At 36.4% G+C, this 19,421-nt stretch overlaps 1 protein-coding gene across 1 annotated transcript in view; it reads right to left on the bottom strand.

The window, feature by feature from the left end:
* COL24A1 (collagen type XXIV alpha 1 chain) overlaps nt 1-19,421 on the bottom strand; it is a 369,727-nt gene that overhangs the window by 135,667 nt on the left and 214,639 nt on the right. The window contains exon 26 of the mRNA XM_027873950.1: nt 3,345-3,398. Within this exon, the coding sequence (XP_027729751.1) occupies nt 3,345-3,398 (54 nt within the window). The remainder of the gene's footprint in view (nt 1-3,344; nt 3,399-19,421) is intronic.

Below are 19,421 nucleotides of genomic sequence, written 5' to 3'. Positions count from 1 at the left end.
TGATAATGACATTGGGTAGATGATGGTAAAGTGGGATGGATTCAGAACTAGTTGAACAACTGGATCCATAGAATAGTCATTAATTGTTTAGTGGAATGAGATATTTGGTGGAGGGCCTCCTGCGTCTCTGCTTGGTTAGGTGAAACTTACTATTTTATCAATGACTCCAATAAAGCTATAGGCTTGTTTAGCAAATTGGCAAAAGATCAAAAGCTAAGAGAGATAGTTAACATGCTATGGATAGCTAATTCACTGAGTCAGATAAAAAAAAAAGATCTGGACAGTGGACTGCATCAAATAAGAACTATAATAGTCTTATATGTTAGTATAAATTATACATTAGTTAAAAATCATCTTCACAAGTACAAGACAGGGGAGGCAGATTCTCTGAATATGATCTGTGGGGTAGTCTTTGTAGACCATAAGCTCAATATGAGTCATTAATGCTATATGACATTGTTGATTGCTAATGTGATACTAGGCAATATTTCAAAAGGCATAGAGTGTACAAAAGTATATGAAGGAGCATGGTGTGGTGGAAGAGCATTGGACTTGAAACACTGTGCTTGGGGTGATGTGGCCTTGGACAGGTTACTTAAATTCTCTGGGCCTCAATTTCTTCACGGAAATTAAATGAGTTGGAATATGTGACTTTTGAGCTTGCTTCCAGCTCTCAATATCTGAGCTTATGATAGTTATGCTCTCTGCTTTGGTCAGGAATCACCTAGTATATTATGATTAATCCTGGATATCATATTTTAGTAAAGACACTGATAAACTGGGGAGTCTGGGTAGGGAAATCAAGATGATGATGGCTTTTGAGTTCCTACTACATGAGGTCTGGCTGAAGAAACTGGAGATGTTTATCTCAGAGAAGAGTCAGATGTATATATGGTAGAGGGTTTGTGGGGAGACAACATAGTATTTTTTTAAAAATATTAGATGAGATTTCATGTAAGATAGGATTCAATTTTTTTTTTTGGCCTCAGTAGATAGACTATAAACAATGGGCTGAATTTGTTTAAATAAAAAAGGTAAATTGATGCTTGATATAAGAAAAAAACTTTTTTTTTTTTGGCTAGGCAAAGGGATTAAGTGACTTGCCCAGGGTCACACAGCTAGTAAGTGTTATGTGTCCGAGGCCAGATTTGAACTCAGGTCCTTCTGAATCCAGGGCCAGTGCTCTATCTACTGCACCACCTAACTGCCCTGGGAAAGAACTTCTTAAACAATTGGACCTGACCAAAAGAGGAATTGGGCAGCTAGGTGGTGCAGTAGAGTGCTGAGCCTGGAGTCAGGAAGATTCATCTTCCAGAGATCAAATCTAGCCTTGACTGTGTGACCCTGGGCAAGTCACTTAGCCCTGCATGCCTCAGTTTCTTCATCAGTCAAATGATCTGGAGAAAGAAATAGCAAACCACTCCAGTATCTTTGCCAAGGAAACCCCAAATGAGGTCACAAAGAGTTGTGCATGATTGAAAATGACTGAAGAGCAACAAGAAAAACAGTGGAATTAGCTGCCTCATGAGGAAGAGGACTCTTCCTCCTCTGTAGATGTCTTCCAGCAAAGGGTAGATGACTACTTATCAAGTATCTTGATTATTTTTCAGATGTGACTTGAACTAGATGACCAGTGAGGTTCCTTCAAACTTTGTCATTCTGTGTGTGTGTTTATTTGTATGGGGGAGTAGGTGGATACGTTTTGGACACCAGTGGAAAAATGCTGGATATGTAGGTTTTTACTAGACTGCGGAGAGCCTTGAAATCCAAGTAAAGGAATATGGAACTGACGCATATAATAAGGGACAACTCTGGATTCTTGAGCAGCAGAATGACAGACATATCACGAAAAAAATCTTTTAATTCGAAGGGGCCTTAAATACTATCTTGTCCAAATCCTATTGGAAATACAGACGTCCTTATCATGATGAAAGCAGTGTTTTAGGAAGATTAATCTGTCAAGATCTAGATGTAGGGAGAATAAATAATTTAACTTAATTCATTTCTACCTGCATTTATTAAGTACTTACTATGTTCCAGGTACTGTGCTGGGGATACAAAAAAAGCCCAGTTTCTGTCCTAAAGGAACTAACGTTCTATGGAGGGAAATACAGACATCGATGAGCAATTAGAAAATATATAGAAAGTAATTTTGGGAGGTAAGAGGGTGTTATTATATATGAGGCAATGAGGGATAAGGTTACTGTTGAATTTTAGCAGTTTTTGAAAGAATGACAGGACCTGAAGACAGACTGGACATAAGGGGTCAAAGTTGATGTCAGTATCTCCATTCTGGGAGACTGGAAGAATAATGGTACCATTGAATCCCAGAAACAGAGCAGTTATTTGGAAAGACATCAGCTTTGGAGAGAAAGAAGATTAATTCTGTTTTCAACATGACCAGTTTCATGGTGGAGAGTGGGGTGTCCAAGTGGAGATAGCTTGTTGGCAGTTGGAAACAAGTATAATATTATCTAATTAATTTCATTTCAGTGTCACCCTTTCACTGTGTGCAAAGGATACTACTGTAAGACTTTTGTTTTTTTGCAGGGAGGAGAATGCCATCCTTTCAATTTTTGGGAGAGTAAGTCAAAGTTTAGCCAAAAGCCAGAAATTTATGCATGGTTATTAGTTAGGAGTTCATTATAAAGTTGGGATCAAAGGAAAAGAAGGAATAGCAGATGGTGCTTTTGCCAACTCCAAATGGAGAGTCAATTTTGTTATGTATTTTATCTTTCGAGTCTGGGAGCTCATCATGGAAAATCCCTTCTGGGGGAATAATCTCACAGTCCTCATTAATCAAATTAAAATTTCCACTTCTATAGCCAGGTTTATGCAGAAGAAACTACCTGGTTCTTCTATTGTGAGCAAGGAGGTTGGAATGGAGACTGGCTCTGCTAAGATGAAGGATTTTTTACTTCCTTATTTTATTCAAAGTCGACAAGTATTTATTAAGCACTTAATATATGCCAGGCAGGCCCTATGCCTGGGAATACAAATATAAGCAAAAAGAAAGACAATGCTTGCCCTCAAGGAGCTTATATTCTCCTTTAGCTGGTTTTCCTTATAAAAAAGGATTCAAAGAAAATTTACAGACTCAGTGCTTGACTAGCGATCTCATATTTTCTTTTCAGTCTGTTTCTTCACGAAGAAAAAATGTGTCTTGTCTTTAGGGAAATCGAAATACAAACAACTTTGTTTCATTAAAGTTTAAGCTCTTAGAGTATGTGGGTAAGATAGATTTTATATGGGACCCAATATGCCTTTTACTAAAGGAAATGAAATCATCTTTAAATTTAGCCTAAGACCCGTAGTTATAAACAAAAGTAAATAAAAAAGCTTACCTTTTCACCAGAGCTTCCAGTTATACCAACTTCTCCCGGTAAACCAATAGGTCCCTTTGGGAGAAATAAAATGGAGTCCAGATTCTTATGTTATAGTACAATAGACTAAGATGTCCAAGAAAACATTGCATCATGAATTACTGGTCTGACTGAACCAACAATCAGTGATTTCCAGGGATGTTCAGGCTTCTCTCGATTCTATCAATTAGGAGCAAACCGACAGTACTATTTTTAAGATGTCACATCATCCATGTTGTTATGGGTGCCATGACCTCTTTTAGAAAAGAAAACCAAAGTGGTATTAAACATATTCTTTGGCTTTCTCTGGTCTTGAACTTCAAGGTTGAGTAATCTCCCTTCACGTTAGTGAAGGCTATGTAGGTAGCACTTATTTAGTGCTTTGAGGTTTGCAAAATGCTTTGCATATTTTAATTCATTTTGTTCTCACAGGAACTCCAAGAGATAAAGGCTATGATTATCCCCATTTTGCAGGTGAGGAAACAGAGGCACAGAGAGGTCAAGTGACTTGCTTAGGGTCACAAAAACCAGTCTGTGTCTGAGGTTTTTACTCAGGTCTTTCTCACTCCACATCCCACACTCTTTCCACTGTACCACCTGGCTGCCTTAAATCGATGATTAGAAAGGTGACTAAAGTCAACAGAGCCCTGTTTACAAAATGGAGTTTTAGTAGTTACAGGTGGAACTTGATTAAACTTCAATGTGAGGTGTGTTCCTATGCAAAAACAACACCAAGAGAAGCCTAAACTGAAGAAATTTAAATTCATATTAGTGTCACTCAACATCATGGTAAAATATGATGAGTACTCTAATTAATTGAATGCTCATTAAAATCCAGGGACTCTTATGGAAAATAATCATGATGAAATTTGGGAAATATTACTGTATTACTCATAAAAAAGATGGGGGTAATTGTTCCTTCTGAGTTAGTTTTTATAAATGGTAGTGTTTTCTCTCATTTATCAAGTTAAATATCTCTATCTATATAGATAGATGCAAACTATCTATCTATCTATCTATCTATCTATCTATCTATCTATCTATCTATCTATCTATCTATCTATCACAACCAAATCTTCACTTTGACTGTAAGATAAATAGAAGGATTCAAAGAAGGTGGATACCAGGTGATTAACTCTTAAAAATTAAGAATGGCCCTAAGTGCAATGTAGCCTCCTTTAACTTCCACAATGATAAAGGTGGAAAGAAAGTATTAAGGGTTTTAGACCACCAATAAATATTAAATTAATAGTCCTTTGAATGTGAAATCCCGGGAAAATGAGCAACAAGGGAATATAATCCTAGAGGAACTGATTTATATCATTCTTTAAAATTTCACTGTAAGGCCAGAAAGCCAAAGGAAGATACAGTCATTTTGAAGGATGTCTAATAAGTTCTCCCTGGAAAATCAAATAAAAGACTTGGTACAGTTTGTCTTATGTACTCAAAGGCAAATGAAATAGCATTTTAAGGGACATGGTTATCTCATACTATAGTGCTCATCATTAACATTTGTAAAAATGAAATCACCATGAAAATAGTCACACAATGCTTTTGAATCTGTTATAGCAGATAGCCTATTTTAACAAGTAATCGTGTAAACCTGTTACCTATTTTTGAGTAACGAATTTTTTTTTTCTTCTTAGGTAGTGAAATTCCATGAAGAACTTGGTAAGAGCCTCCATTGTAATCAATATATACTTTGACACTTAGAATCCCTAGTGCAAAGCCAGATTTTTTTTTTTAATGCAGTTATTGATAGTTTGACTTTTTTCTTTGGAAAATTGTTTGCTTATACTCTTTGACACTCTGTTAGGAAATGGGTCTTGTGTCAGAAACATTGCACAGACTCCTAAGTAATTTTTAAAATCACTCAAAAGAGCTTGTACAAATGGAATCATAATAAAAAGTTACAGGAACTGTCTTTGACTTTATTATGCCCTGAAGGAACAGTATTAAAACAGACAGTTTCTCTATAAATTTCAGATAATAATAGTCCCAAACTGTTGAAAATTGTAAAAACTACCATAAGGGTTTGATATACACAAATATCATTAGGAGCAAATTATTATTACCTTGTATATGACCTACAATTTCATAGAATTTGAGCAGCCTAACTGAATCAGAGATAAGAGTTTGAGAAACAAGAAGTCTCATTCTTGACAAAATTTCTCATGAGTAGGTAAAAAATTTTATATGTACAGTATTTCTAAGGTGCCACCAACATCTTATATGAATCCCTTCTATTTTGAAATTTTCACCTATGGAAAACAGTACTAATACTGTCAAGTAAGAAGGCGAACATTAATAGGTATATATTTGTAACCATCCTATGTCAGGCACATAAAATAAAACATATGAAAGCACAAAATAATCCTGATGCTATTCCAAGTTTGTTTTTGTTTTTCTCTATGAGGATGAATTAGACTTTAAAAAAAAAGACTAAAAACAGGAATGTTTTACTTTTGGAACAATTTTCATAGTAACAATATTCTCTTTTCACAGCGTCTTAGGCCTATTTTTGTCTTAATGGTGAGTTTCTGCCAATGACAGTGTAATTTGAGCTGTCCCATTACTGTATCAGATGACTGCTTCTCAGGACAATATGCCTCCATTAAAATAAACTTGGAAGAAACTGTTAGAGATGAATTTCACACTGTTTTTCTTAGTTTCACACAATTAAAATTCCCAGAATATTTTAAGTAACTCCCTCCTCAGTTTTCCAACTGAATATTTTGTGTTCGTGACAATGTAGGAATTGCAATTCAACCCTTACCCATATGCTTATGTAAATTAAATCACGACTGGGTCAGCAATGTCGTTTTTACCTGTGTAGAAGACTAATCAAATTCTATGATACTATGCAAGGCTGGCTTTTGCGTTATGGGTTGGACTTCTCAGACATTTTCAAGCTGAGGGTTAGAGAAGTAGCATATATCTTCAAGTTGCAGTTTGGAGAAATTTCAGCAGCTTGCATTCTCTAGAGACTCTGACAAGCAGCACATATCCTGGGTATTTGGTGCATTGAGAATCTTTCTGCATTCTACCATGGTCAGAGTTTCTATGGAACAACATGCTTAATTTTGGGTACTACATTATAGGAGAGACATGAATAAACTACTTTAAATTCATAAAAGGCTGCTCAGATGGCAAACTTTTATTGGTCTTATTATCAGAAGGGGCAACGTGGCATAGGAGAAATGGCATTGTACTTGGAATCAGGAGCCCTGGGTTTGAATCCTGCTTTAAATACTCATTATCTCTCTGATCATGGGCTGTTATCATCTGGTGGCCAGTCCACTTACCTATCACAGTCTTAGTTTCTCTAATTGTAAAATACTTGTACTACTTGCTTCACGAGGTTGTTGTGAGGAGAACACTTTGCAAATCTTAAAGGGTTATATAAAAATAATGAATCTTAAAGGGTTATATAAAAGTAATGAATAATTTCTTATTCTAATACATAAGATACAAATTTCTTCTCTTCTCAGTGGAATATTTCTGTCTGTGTTTCTCAATCTTCATGAAAATATTCATATTCTTTACATCTTTTGTCATCTTCTTGGCAGAGAATGTAAATCCCTTAATGGTGGTTCTCTCTTCAGGTACGTTTTGGGTTTGGGGCTGTGATTTAATGAGAACTGGTCATCATCCCCAACATGGAGAGTATCCAGTTTATTCCTTCTTGCTGGTCCCCACCTTTAAAATTATAGAGGTGCTGTCAATGCTAGTGAGTTGATATTATAGCAGTTCCTGGAACTTTTTATAGGAAAAGAACTGTATAAGCCTTCCCCTTTCCTTTTCACTGATCAAAGTTAGGTACAACTATTTTCAGCTGTAAGCTGCTGTGAGAATGCTGCTGGACACATAAAGAAGAACCAGAAAGGACTTTGGGGATTATTTAGTCCAACTTCATTTTACAGATAAGAAAGTCAAGGCCTAGAGAAGTTGGATGACTTGGTTAAGGCTGAATGGCTTTCCAATAGCCACATCTACTAAATTACTCATGGCAGAGCAGAAGGGAAACTAGAGAATGTTAACTTCATGATATAAATAATGGGCTTCTTCTGGCTCTCAAATCTTTGGATAAGTCATCGTCTTGATGATAAAACACAAACTCCTCAGCCTGGAATTTAAGTCTATCCACAATTTGGCTTCAATGTTTTCCCAGCATCATTCCAGGTTTCTATGCCCTTTACCTTAAAGCTGAATTTACCAATACAACTACTAGCTGCTCCCTAAAGTTAATATTCTATGTGCATTTGCCATTCCTTCCTTCCTACAATGTTCTCTCTCTTCATCTCTGCCTCTTAGAATTGTTGTCTTCCTTTATGAATTGGCTTAGATGCCACCTCTTCAATGATCCCCCTAGATATTACACTATATTTACTCATTTGTGGACATGTCACATCGATGAATAGACTATAAGCTCATAGGGGGCAGGGACTCTTGCTTTCGTATCCCCATGGTACCTGCCACATAGTAAGAATTTAATGACTGTTGAATTGAATTGACTTGCCCTCATTGTACATTGTACATACTTCAGTACATACATTGTACTTTGTGTATACTTCAAGAAATCCTTTCCTAAATGCTCCTAGAATCCCAATCACTTTATGTCTGCATGCATTTCTTTTCCCTCTGTCTTCTCTCTTAACAGGTCTCTCTGGAGTTTCCAACATCAAGTTGGACCTGCCTCAGTCTAGCCCTCTTCACCTGGACAGGCTAAGCTTGTATTAAAGCATACAATACATATTTGAAGAATTATATTAAATGTGGAATTCTAATTTTCAACAAGGTTGAGATGCCACAAAATCCTATTAAACACAACTGCCACATTTTCTCAAATCACGGCAACCAGAAACATCAAGAATAAAGGAAAATGAATCTGGCTTCTGTGCTGGGTATTTCCTAGCAATCCTTCCATTGTTATTAATGAAAAACTTGCTGACACCTTGACATAAAAGAAACGTGGGTATTTCCACTGAAGAATAGCCAAATACCCTTAAGAAAGCTAAGATTTCTTTTTTCAGTACAACTGTCTGAACTTCTTCAACTCAACATGCCAGGTAGAAAGCTTTTGAAGGAGGTATTAAGTCTGCGTTGCATCTTAAAATAAAACTGGTCTATTCTAAACTCATAATGGCAATACTTTAAGTCACACTCTTTGAAAAAGATTATTTTAAAAAGCAATTTATTTCTATCAGTAGTCTATGGAGGAGTGGAGGAACAGTTTTAGAAAATTTGGCAGGCAGCATGCTGCTGTGGCATTCTGCTCCTATGAAATTTAAACAGTGAAATAATTTAAAAATTATGTAGCAAGAATTTCTGCCATTGTGTTTTGATTTTAGGATAATTTGTTTTTCTTTTGAGTGTTTTTTGTTCCCTAAAAGAGAGAGAATGGTTAGCTGCCCTAGGAGACTATGATACGCTTTCTCCAAGAGTGGAATGTCCATCTCCTTCCTTTTCATTTCTCCAAACCTACTTTAGTCCTTGTAGGCCTAGATGAAGGTCAACCTTTTCCCTCAACTTTCCCACAGTGATCTCTCATGATTTTACTTTGTGCTTAACCACACAACCATAGAGGTCTTAAGGATCCATGTAGTTCAACACTTGTCTTCCTTGAAGATTACCCCTACGACATCTCCAAGCAGTGCACATCCAATTTTGCTTGAAAAATCTCCAGCAAAGGGGTGCCCGAAGTAGCCTACATCAAAATGGTAGGTTTCGAGTTGTTAAAAGTTTTTTCTCTTCATGAACCTCTCTTTAATTTACACCCATTGTTCCTAGTTCTGAGCTCGGGGGCTAGGCAGTACAAGACTATTTCTTCTTCTAAGTGATAGCCCTATGTTGCTCCTTTTCAATGCCAAGTCTTTTCTTCTTCAGGCTAACTATCCCTAATTTCTTCAAGTCATCCAAGCTATCACGGCATGATCTCAAGACTTTTTGCTATCCCAGCTACCTTTACTAGAGGCCTTCCAACCTATCAATCCTCTCTTAAAATCTAGCAGGTACTTAGAACTGAACACAATACTCCAGATACAGTTTGACTGGGATAGTGTAGACAGTGGTACTATCATGTGACATATTCTGGATCTCAATACTCTTAAAATACAGCCTAAAATACCATTAGCCTTTTTTAAATATTATAATACATATTGAGTTGGCGACTCCTTAAAACTCTCATATCTTTCTCAGATGAACTGCTATCTAGATAACCCTTTCCATTCTGTACATATAAAGATTTTTTGAACCCCAATATAAGACTTGAAATTTGTCCCTATTTTCATTTTCTTAGATTCAGTTCAACCTTTGAGATCTTTTTGGATGTTGATTTTATTATCTCATGTGTTATCTTTCCTTCTCAGGTTCAAATCATGTGGAAATTTGATAAATATGTGATGTCTTCATTCAAGTCTTTGATAAAAATGTTAAATACAGATCCTTGTGGCCCAATAAAGACATCCTTCCAAGTTCACATTGAACCATTGATGACGACTCTTTGGAGATTGCCATTGAGCTAACTCCAAATTCACCTGTGTTATCATCTAGTACACAACTGTTGATCTTTCCTGAAGGATAATAGGAGAGACTTTATCAGATTTATTTCCTTGGTCACAATAGATACACTGGTAAACTTATCTTAGCCTCAGTTTCTCATTTGTCAAAAGAAGATAATATTTACACACTTACCTTGGAGAATTCCTCAGTGCAAAGTTCTTTGCATATCTTAAAGTTATATATAAATACGTTATTGTTATACCTCTATATCTTGTCAATGAGGATATCAGGAGAGATTTTGTTAAATGTCTTATAAATCCAAACATAAGTACATGTGGCCCTGTTGTTCTCTGCTTTTCCCTCTTGTAACAGGTACCAAAAAGTGCTAAGACTGGGTTATTACTAAATACAAATGGTTCCCTACAATGCCAGTTTCTCTTCACATTTTGACCAGTCACAGATGGCAAACTGCAGGTCTCTTTGTAGAACTTAGTGGGGCTGAGTATCTTCATCTCCTCTCCCATCTTTTTCATTGAGGCTCTGAATTCTTATCTTCTCTTTCACAGGGGAACCTTCTTTCTTTCTCTTAATCTCCATCTGGCTCTAATTCCTAGGAGAATGGGGTTCCCTGTAGGGGCCACATGGAGGTGCATACCTTCTTGAAGGCCATGTGCAGCCCAACAACTCTATGTTTATTTACTGTCTTTTTTTCTCTCTTCTTTTTTTCCTTAAGAGATTCCCCTTTGGAGCTTCTGGCATCCTTTCCCTTAGCAAGATCTTCCTCTGTCTGACTTTCTTGGTCCCAGTTTTTTTTTTTTTCTGTTTTATGTATGTAAGTCCTGTCTCCTCAATGAGATCATTGTCTTGGATAACAGGGATTTTGCTTTTTACTTCTCTTATGTATTAGCTAACACAATGTTGGGCAAATACCAGGAGCTCAATAAATACTTGTTGGGTGGATTTGAATACGTGACATGAAAAAAACAAGTAACAATTGATAGGAGTTACAAAGAGGCAAACAGGCTTGATGTCAGGAAAAACTTCCTAACAGAGCGATCAAAAAATTTAATGTGTTGCCTCAGAAGCACCCTATTCATTGGAGGTTTTTATGAACAGGGTAGGTGACTCTTTCTTGAGTTTGTCAAAATAGGGATTTCTGTATTCAAGAAAAGGTTGAACTAGTTGAACTCTAAGGTTCCTTCAACTCTATGTGATTCTGTGAAAAAATGTAGAATCAACTTATGATTATTCAGTAGCTGAAGATATTGTCAAATATTTGGGCTCTTTTTTAAATCTTCTCTCTCTCACTCCCTCCCTCCCTCTCTCTCTCTCTCTCTCTCTCTCTTTTCCCCCTCCTCTGTCTCTGTCTCTCTTCTCTCTCCATCTCTGTCTGTCTGTCTGTCTCTCTTTTCTCTGTCTCCCTCATCTTTTCTTTCCATCTCTGTCTCCCTCCTTTCTCTGTCTCCCCCATTTGTCTATTTCTCTCCTGTCTTGTGTTGTCTTGTCTTGTCGTCTTGTCTTCCCTTCCCTTCCCTTCCCTTCTTTTTCTTTGTCTGTGTCTCTATCGCTGTGTCTTTGTGTCTGTCTGTTTCTCTTTCCTATTTTGCTGCTTATTAGAATGTCCATTAAAACATGGGGAGAAGTACAAGGGGTAAAATTTGACAGTCAATGTAGTTACTTTGTAGGAGCTTTGATAAAGTGGATAAACTCATGGTCAAAATAAGGTTCCTGACTTATGGTTGTTTTTCATTTATTCCTATCCCTTATTACCAAAGATAAAAGTTAAATATAAATCTTACTACACATATACTTCATATAAAACTATAATTGGAGGATACTTTGGGATTCATCTCCATTGGTTCCTTACACAGTGGACCTACATCATGCTTTTCCCTGCTTTGTGTCTAGCTTCATCTGTTAAAATGTTGATTAAACTTTTTAATCTCAAAGTACAGTAAAAAAATCTCCCAACATCACTAGGAGAAGATCAGAAGATTAAGTTAGTTTTGCTTTGTTAATATCATTACAGAATTGAACAGAACGCTGGAAAAATCTCAAGTCTAACTCTTCTAATTTAAAGAGGGAATTACATATAAGCCATCCCAAATTGCTAAAAAAAACCAAAACAAAACAAAAACAGGACAGAGATTTAGTTTTTCTCATTGTATGCTTAGTGACTGGCACAGTGACTTGGACATAATAGGTCAGAGACTGGACTTATTAGTTCATTGGTGAGGGAAAATCCCTTTACTAATGCAGGTTGGCACCATGCCTTTGACTTAAAATTTTAGAGAGTTACAGAGAGCACTGAGAAGTTAAGTAATTTTTGCTGGGTCATACAGCCTGTTGAAGGCAGGGGTGGGTCTTAAACCCCAATCTTCCTGGCTTTACTTCTCATTCTATCTACAATGATGTCTTGTTTGCTGCACATAGTAGGCACTTAATAGGTACTCAATATTGTTTGTTGTTGTTCAGTCCTGTTAGACTCTTTTTTTTGATTGTAAAGTAATTTACTAAAGGCACTATTGTTTAAACATCAAACTAATCATTTGTTATCCAATAAGGTACATCATCATTATTTTAACATGACAAAATGATTCCAAGAGATACATGGATGGATAGTAGGTAGTTCAACACTTCTTAAATCCACAGCCTCCCTACTTAACGAGATGACATCCCCCAAAAGGTCAGCCAATCTAAGATTTAATACAATGATGCTGTATTACCCAGTCACCTTGGGGAGGAGCTTGTGCACATAATTGGTCCAGGAAATCTGTTATTACTAGGATCACATCAAGCTCCAGGGTTATAAAGTGAGCTAGTGTTGATAACAGAATATTTGCAATTAAACATAATTCTACGTGGTAGTTTCCATTATAGAGCATGCTTTTTGTTGTCCTCAAAGTCTCCCTCCCAGAGGAGGAAGTAGCTTTCTGTTCACCACCCAGAGCCAAGGTGGGGAGAGGCAGGGGGAGCTCTGCTCCTGAGATGGCAGCAACATTCATTCATTAGAGAGGCTGCTTGTTTAAACTTGAGACATGACCAACCTCTCCCACTGAGGAAGTCATAGGTTTCTTTGTATGAGAGAACAGGGTGGTGAATAAGAATAACAGAACTAAACCGATATCCCACAGGCAATCACATTGTGAATTGATGGTAACAGTATGGGAGCATACTTAAAGCATGCCCATTGTTAAGGCTTTACCTTTGTACAAAATATCAAGCCAAAAAAATTCATTACAGTTTTTAACTTGTTTTGGGATAGTCCCAACTGAGTATTTACAAGTAAGAAAAATTGGGATTTTCCTTTAAAAACATAGCAGTCTCAGATCAAACCCAAGTAAATATGACCCTTTGCACTGAAATTTTCGAGGGACTCTTCATGACCCCATTAGGGATTTTTTTGGCAAAGATACAGGAGTGGTTTGCCATTTTCTTCTCCACCTCATTTTATAGATACAGAAACTGAGGCAAATAGGGTTAAGTTACTAGCCCAGAGTCACATAGCTAGTAAGAGGTCGGATTTCAACTCAGGAAGATGGTGCTCAATGAATTGAACTGAATTGACCTCTGAAAATAAGTTGCAAGATCTTTCTCAAAAATTTGTTTACAATGTTTAGCAACTTTTTCTGCTAGGAAATTCTTTACTACTTCTAAACCAAGACTTTCCTAGTTTATTTTGTCGATTTCTTGTTTTTCTCCCCAGTGAAGAAAAACAACAGGTTATAAATACACATAAATATCAAATAACCAGTTAAAAGGTAACAGTCACTGCTGACTTAGGTGACATTTGAATTTAAAATTCCATATTAATATTTAAGTATTCTAATACCATATTCCCTTTTTGGTCCTAGTGGTACACTGCCTATTTACCATTAGTTTGTAATCAACTGTGTTCTGTTGAGTGTTTTATCACCTTTATGTTTAGCCAAAAATTTCCCCGTCTTAATTTGATCAGTTTGATCACTCTGTGCCTTGTTAACTAACATCCCAGAGAAACATAAGCATATTGTAATAAATACTTTACATTTAAATTTCTGTAGTGCTTTAAAGTTTATAAAGTACTTTCCAAAGTGCATCATCTCATTAATTGTATACTTAGAAGAATTATTGCCATTGGGCAGATAAAGAAATTGAGGCTGTGAGAGATTAAATAACATGCCCAAGGTAACACATCTGGTCTCTGGCAGAGCTGAACTCAGAAATCTCAGGCCTAGTCAAATGGTCTTACCCTATGATATTGGTCTTGGTAGCACTTATATAGGGAAGAAAAGTTTCCCTATATGATCAAGATGAAAATGAATTGTTGGAAATTTGACTGTCCCACTGGAAAGTTTATCTATCCATAATGATAAAGTAAAATTTATCTATCCATAATGATAAAGTATTTGCCATTAAATATGACTGGATAGGACCATCTTCAATGTCTTCCCCTTTCATTCATCTCTCTTCTCCCCGGACGTCACCCTAACAGCCTTTGGTTCTTTCTTCCTACCTACATATGGTCACAAGGGGAGAAAGAACCAGCCATATAGATCTTTTATTTCCCCAGCTACTCTCAAACAGTGAAGGAGGTAATGAAATGGTCTCATATTTATTAAAAAATTCTCTTTTAAATATGAGCTGGCTGTGGTTATGAGTAAAATAAAATCCAGATTTTACTTCATAGCTTTTCCCAAAGTCCAAAGGACTATGAGAGCTAAAAATTCAATGAACCTTCTCTCCCCCGACCAAGGTAGTGGTGCTCCCAATAAGGCTGTGTTATCAAGTTCATGAAAAAAGTGAAGATTCACAAATAGAATAGATTTCAAAAGCAAAGACCTTATTTGAGTGACAAATGTAACTTGAATGAAATTCCTTTAAAAATTTTCCTAAAGGATTAAGGAAGAAAAATTCACTAAATTCTAAACTATAGGAGAGATTAGTATATTAATCTAGTACTTCAGAACACATGTAAATATTTAGAAAACATGTCATTAGTGAATTTCAAAAGAATAGGTTTCATTATTCTCAAAAAAATGTTTTCCCAGTAACACTTAAGTTTATAAAAGAACAGATGTCATGTTCCAGTTAGAGCAACTTTGGAAACACATGTGGTCAACATATCACTAAAAATTAATTCATTATGTTAATGTACTGAATGGAAGATGAGCAAAAGAGACACAAAATCTGAGCACTAATTTGGGTTTATTTTTATTTGAAGTTGACTTCTGAAGAAGTCACATTCTGTAGTTGGTGCCCTGTGATGACAAGGGGACATCTTTAGTGGAACAACTCTAAGTGTGGGAGGGATGTTAGACTCAAACCAGGGTTTTTGAATATACTTTTACAGAATTCTTTCTGTATTTGTAATAACATTTGTAAAATGTACAGCATTGGTTAAATCAGTATTTAATATATACATCTATGTTTAAAATCAGCAATCTCATTCTATTCACTAATTTTTTTTTTTATGAATGCTGCTGTCACTGAGGACAGCTTGGTGACGCAGTGGATAGAACACTGGGCCTTGAGTCAGGAGGACTCATTTGCCTGAGTTCAAATCTTCCCTGAGATATTTACTGGCTATGTGACTTTTGTCAAGTAACTTCACCCTGATTGCCTCAGTTTCCTCATTTATAAAATGAGCTGGAGAAGGAAATGGTGAACCACTCCAGCATCTTTGCCAACAAAACCCCAAATGGGGTCATGAAGAGTCAGACATGACTAAAAATGACTGAACAGTTGGGCTGCTGTCACTACCCAATATCTTTAGCTTGTGATATTTTCATTTCTCAGGCAGTATTCACTGCCATATAATTTAATCTTGGCCTATCATGATGGAAAGGGAGTGACCAAAAGAAGAACAAATTTTATTGTAACATCAACATTTTAAAAGCAACTTTGAAAGGTGACTGAATTCTCATTAATCCAGAGGACCGATAAGGAAGCATGCTATCTACTTCCTGATGGAGAAATGATGGATTCAAGGTACAAAATGAGATGTACATTTTTGGATGTGGCCAATGGAGGGATTTGCTTTTCTTAACTATATGTATTTGCTACAGAGATTTTGTTTTTGTTTTCCTTTTTTTTTTTTCCAGTGGGCAGGAAGAAGGGGTAAATAGGGTTGCCAAAAAATAGACAAAAAAGATGAAAGAAAAGATGGTCACTGAAACATTTTTCAAGTATGAAGAGCAGAAGAAAGTCCAGAAAGAAAGACAGATAAGCAGTCTATCTTAGAAACTTACACACTGAATTTATTATAATTAAAGTAATTTAAAGGAAAGTTGTACAGAATGGAGATTCATGGTTTCATGTGCAATCTTTTTCTGTTTTCCTTTATATACGGAAATGTTATTTAATTTGGTGTTTGTAAAGTTTGGAATAAGAAATTAAAAAGAGATTGAAGAGATCTTTTTGGTCACCTAGATCAGTGGTGTCAAACTTAAATAGAAATGGGGGTCACTAAACCATACATAAGGATCCTTGTAGGCTGCATAATTCTTTAGGAAATCACAGATTAACATTATCTATTTCTATTGTATTTTTATTTATTTTGTTAAATATTTCCCAATTACAATTTAATCTGGTTTGGACTTACTCTGATCTAGATCCAATCTCTCCCAGAATGATGAACTCCTTATGTCTATCCCCTCCCCAAATTACTCTCAAGAAACAGTCATCCAGCCTTTACTTGAAGACACCTTCAGTAATGGAGAATTCACTACCCTTTGAGGCACCATTTCTATTTGGGGACAGCTTGACTGTTTAGGATATTTTCCCTTTCCTAGAGCCAAAATATACTTCTTTGCAACTTCCTCTCATTTACTGCCATCCTTGGCTCATGGTTCTTTCCCGTGGATACAGAAGTCTAATCCTTTGTCCCCATGGAAATTTCTAAACTATTAGAAAGCACCAGTCTTGGACTATGGGTGAGGAAGGAGACCTATGCTGTAAGACATAGTCAATGTGTCAATTCCTTTTGTTTTGCTATATTTCTTTGTTATGAGAGGGTATTATGGGGCATAGATAGGGGAGGGAAAATAATTGGAAAATATCAAAGTTTAAAAAAAATTAAGAAATATAACCTAGGCCCATCTTTCATCATCAAACCTAAACCTATTTGTTTTTGTGAAAAGTAGTTTACTGTTAAAATCTCTTTTCCTTGAAATATTCTTCCTCTTTGCCATTAGGACAATAGCCTAGCATGCCTCTCTACTTCTGTATTCACTGTTTACTTTTTCCTAGAAGCCTTTTCCCAAGACAACATATTAAAGATACCAAGCAAAGAACATGGCAAATCATTCTGGGGCCTGACAATTACAACACCTGTGTAAGCACACTCTCAAGAACACCTGGATATTACTTGGGAACCCATTCTCTTAAACAAATCTTGTTACACTTTTATTGGACCTTTTTATGTCTCACTAAGAAAGGAATGTTTCACTCGAGCATGAAAACACTTTTGCTTTTCATTCTCTCAACTCATCTCTGATGTCCATGATGCTTTTAATCTAGCCTCATTTATGGAGAAATAGGGAATTAAAGTGGTAATTAGTAGGTAACAAGCATTTATTAATCCCCTTTTATGTACCAGCCACTGTGTTAAATGCTTTACCAATATTATCTTATTGGATCCTCAAAACAACCCTGGGAGGTAGCTGCTATTATTACCCATGTTTTACAGTTGAGGAAAACAAGGCAAACAGAGGTTAAGTGACTTGCCCAGGACTTCATAGCTACTAAAGTGTCTCAGGCCACATTTGGCCTCAGGTCTTCCTTACTCCAGACCCAACACACTAGCCACTGGGGCCACCTAGCTGCCTAACAATCATTACCTTAGGTTATTTTCCTTTTATTCTTACCATTAATTTAAAAACTTTTCAGTTTTTGCATCTTTGAAGACACCTTATACTAGTGGTATTTATAAATTGTGACTTTCTTATCTGAAAACATGATGCTACCTACTCATTAATCATCATAGTTACCAGACACATGGCCACTGAACCATAAAATGTAATCTTATCCTATTATTCTATAATCCTCTCCAAAACCAAAATATAACAGTCAATAATGTGCTTCTAATTTCTTGGATCTCATGATACTATGCTGAATTAACAGAAACAAAATATGGTTCCCATAGTGACATAGTATTAAGGGAAGCCAAATACTGAAGTGGAGATGAAAGTCCTGGGTTCAAACCCCAGCTCTGCTATCTATGACTGGTTGACTTGGGTGAAGTCCTTTCTCCATTCTGGGACTCAGCTTTCTTACTAGATGCCTTCCAAGGTCCTTCCTGTTTTAAATCTATGATCCTATGAACAATATAGAGACCTGGTACCTTGCAAAGTTTTGTCAATTAAATCCAAAATAATTATTATTAATGATAATAATAATTCACATTTTTATCATTCTTCAGAGTTTATAAAACACTTTACTCACAACAACCCTTTGAAGAAGATAATATAGGTATTATCATTCCTATTTTATAAACGAGGAAATTGAGGCTGAAGTGATTTACCCAAGGTCACATATCTAGTTGGGATATAACCTCATTTGAAAATATGCAGGGGTACATGTGCTTGAGTGCAGAGATTATGTTCTGGACTTTCTTTATATTCCCCAGTTCAGTGCCAGAAAAACAGAAAGCACTTAACAAAAGCTTGTTGGCTAAATTCAGTTTTAAAAAATCCAGTTTCTGCTTTATGAGGCTTACAGTAGCCTTACCATAGTGCTCTTTATTACCTGTGTATTAGGGCACATGGGGCAGCTAGATGGCATAGTGGATAGAGAGATAGCCCTTGAGTCAGGAGGACCTGAATTCAATCTGGCCTCAGACACTTACTAGCTATGTGATCCTGGGCAAGTCACTTAACTCTGTTTGCCTCAGTTTCCTCATCTGTAAAACAAACTGGGGAAGGAAATGGCAGACCACTACAGTATCTTTGCCAAGAAAATCCCAAATGGGGTTATGAAGACTCAGATACAACTGAATCAACTAAATAAAGAGAACAAAAGTGGGGTGACTGGGTTGGCGATGCTGGGGCAGAGTGAGTAGCAGACATTCTCCGACCCAGGAACTACACACTAAGGGCGCCCCCAAAGGAGAAGAGTTTATGCTCAGTTAGGTGAGTAGAGACTTTTCCCCAATTCTGGGATACCTAGGAGGGTCACACACAGCTAACACTCTTCTACATGCTAAAGGAATAAGGCTCATCAAATGAAACAAAATCCAATCTCATCAAACTAGGACATTGATCTCATGGCAAATTTACAGCAGGGTAGTGTGGCTGACTATTTTAGCAAATTAGCCTTTTTGTGAAGCGTTTTAAGATAATTTTGTTTTCTCCCTTAACTCCAATAAAACTCTGCTTCACGTTCTAAACTCATTAATGAAGCTAGCTCTCTATCCACTTCTCAGAAACTAATAACACGATAATAAGCCCTAATTTAATATGTTTAATTTAATTGCTAGGATCCAAAACAAACTGATTCAGCCCCAGGGTTATATAATAGATTTTTATTCCTTTCTTCTTTAAACTTCTTCTGCTTTCTGACTTTAGTATCTTAGTTAAA

This window comes from Vombatus ursinus, unplaced genomic scaffold (genome assembly GCF_900497805.2).
Source record: "Vombatus ursinus unplaced genomic scaffold, bare-nosed wombat genome assembly UNPS02014803.1, whole genome shotgun sequence".
Taxonomy (NCBI): domain Eukaryota; kingdom Metazoa; phylum Chordata; class Mammalia; order Diprotodontia; family Vombatidae; genus Vombatus; species Vombatus ursinus.
This window is presented reverse-complemented; position numbering and strand designations above follow the sequence as displayed.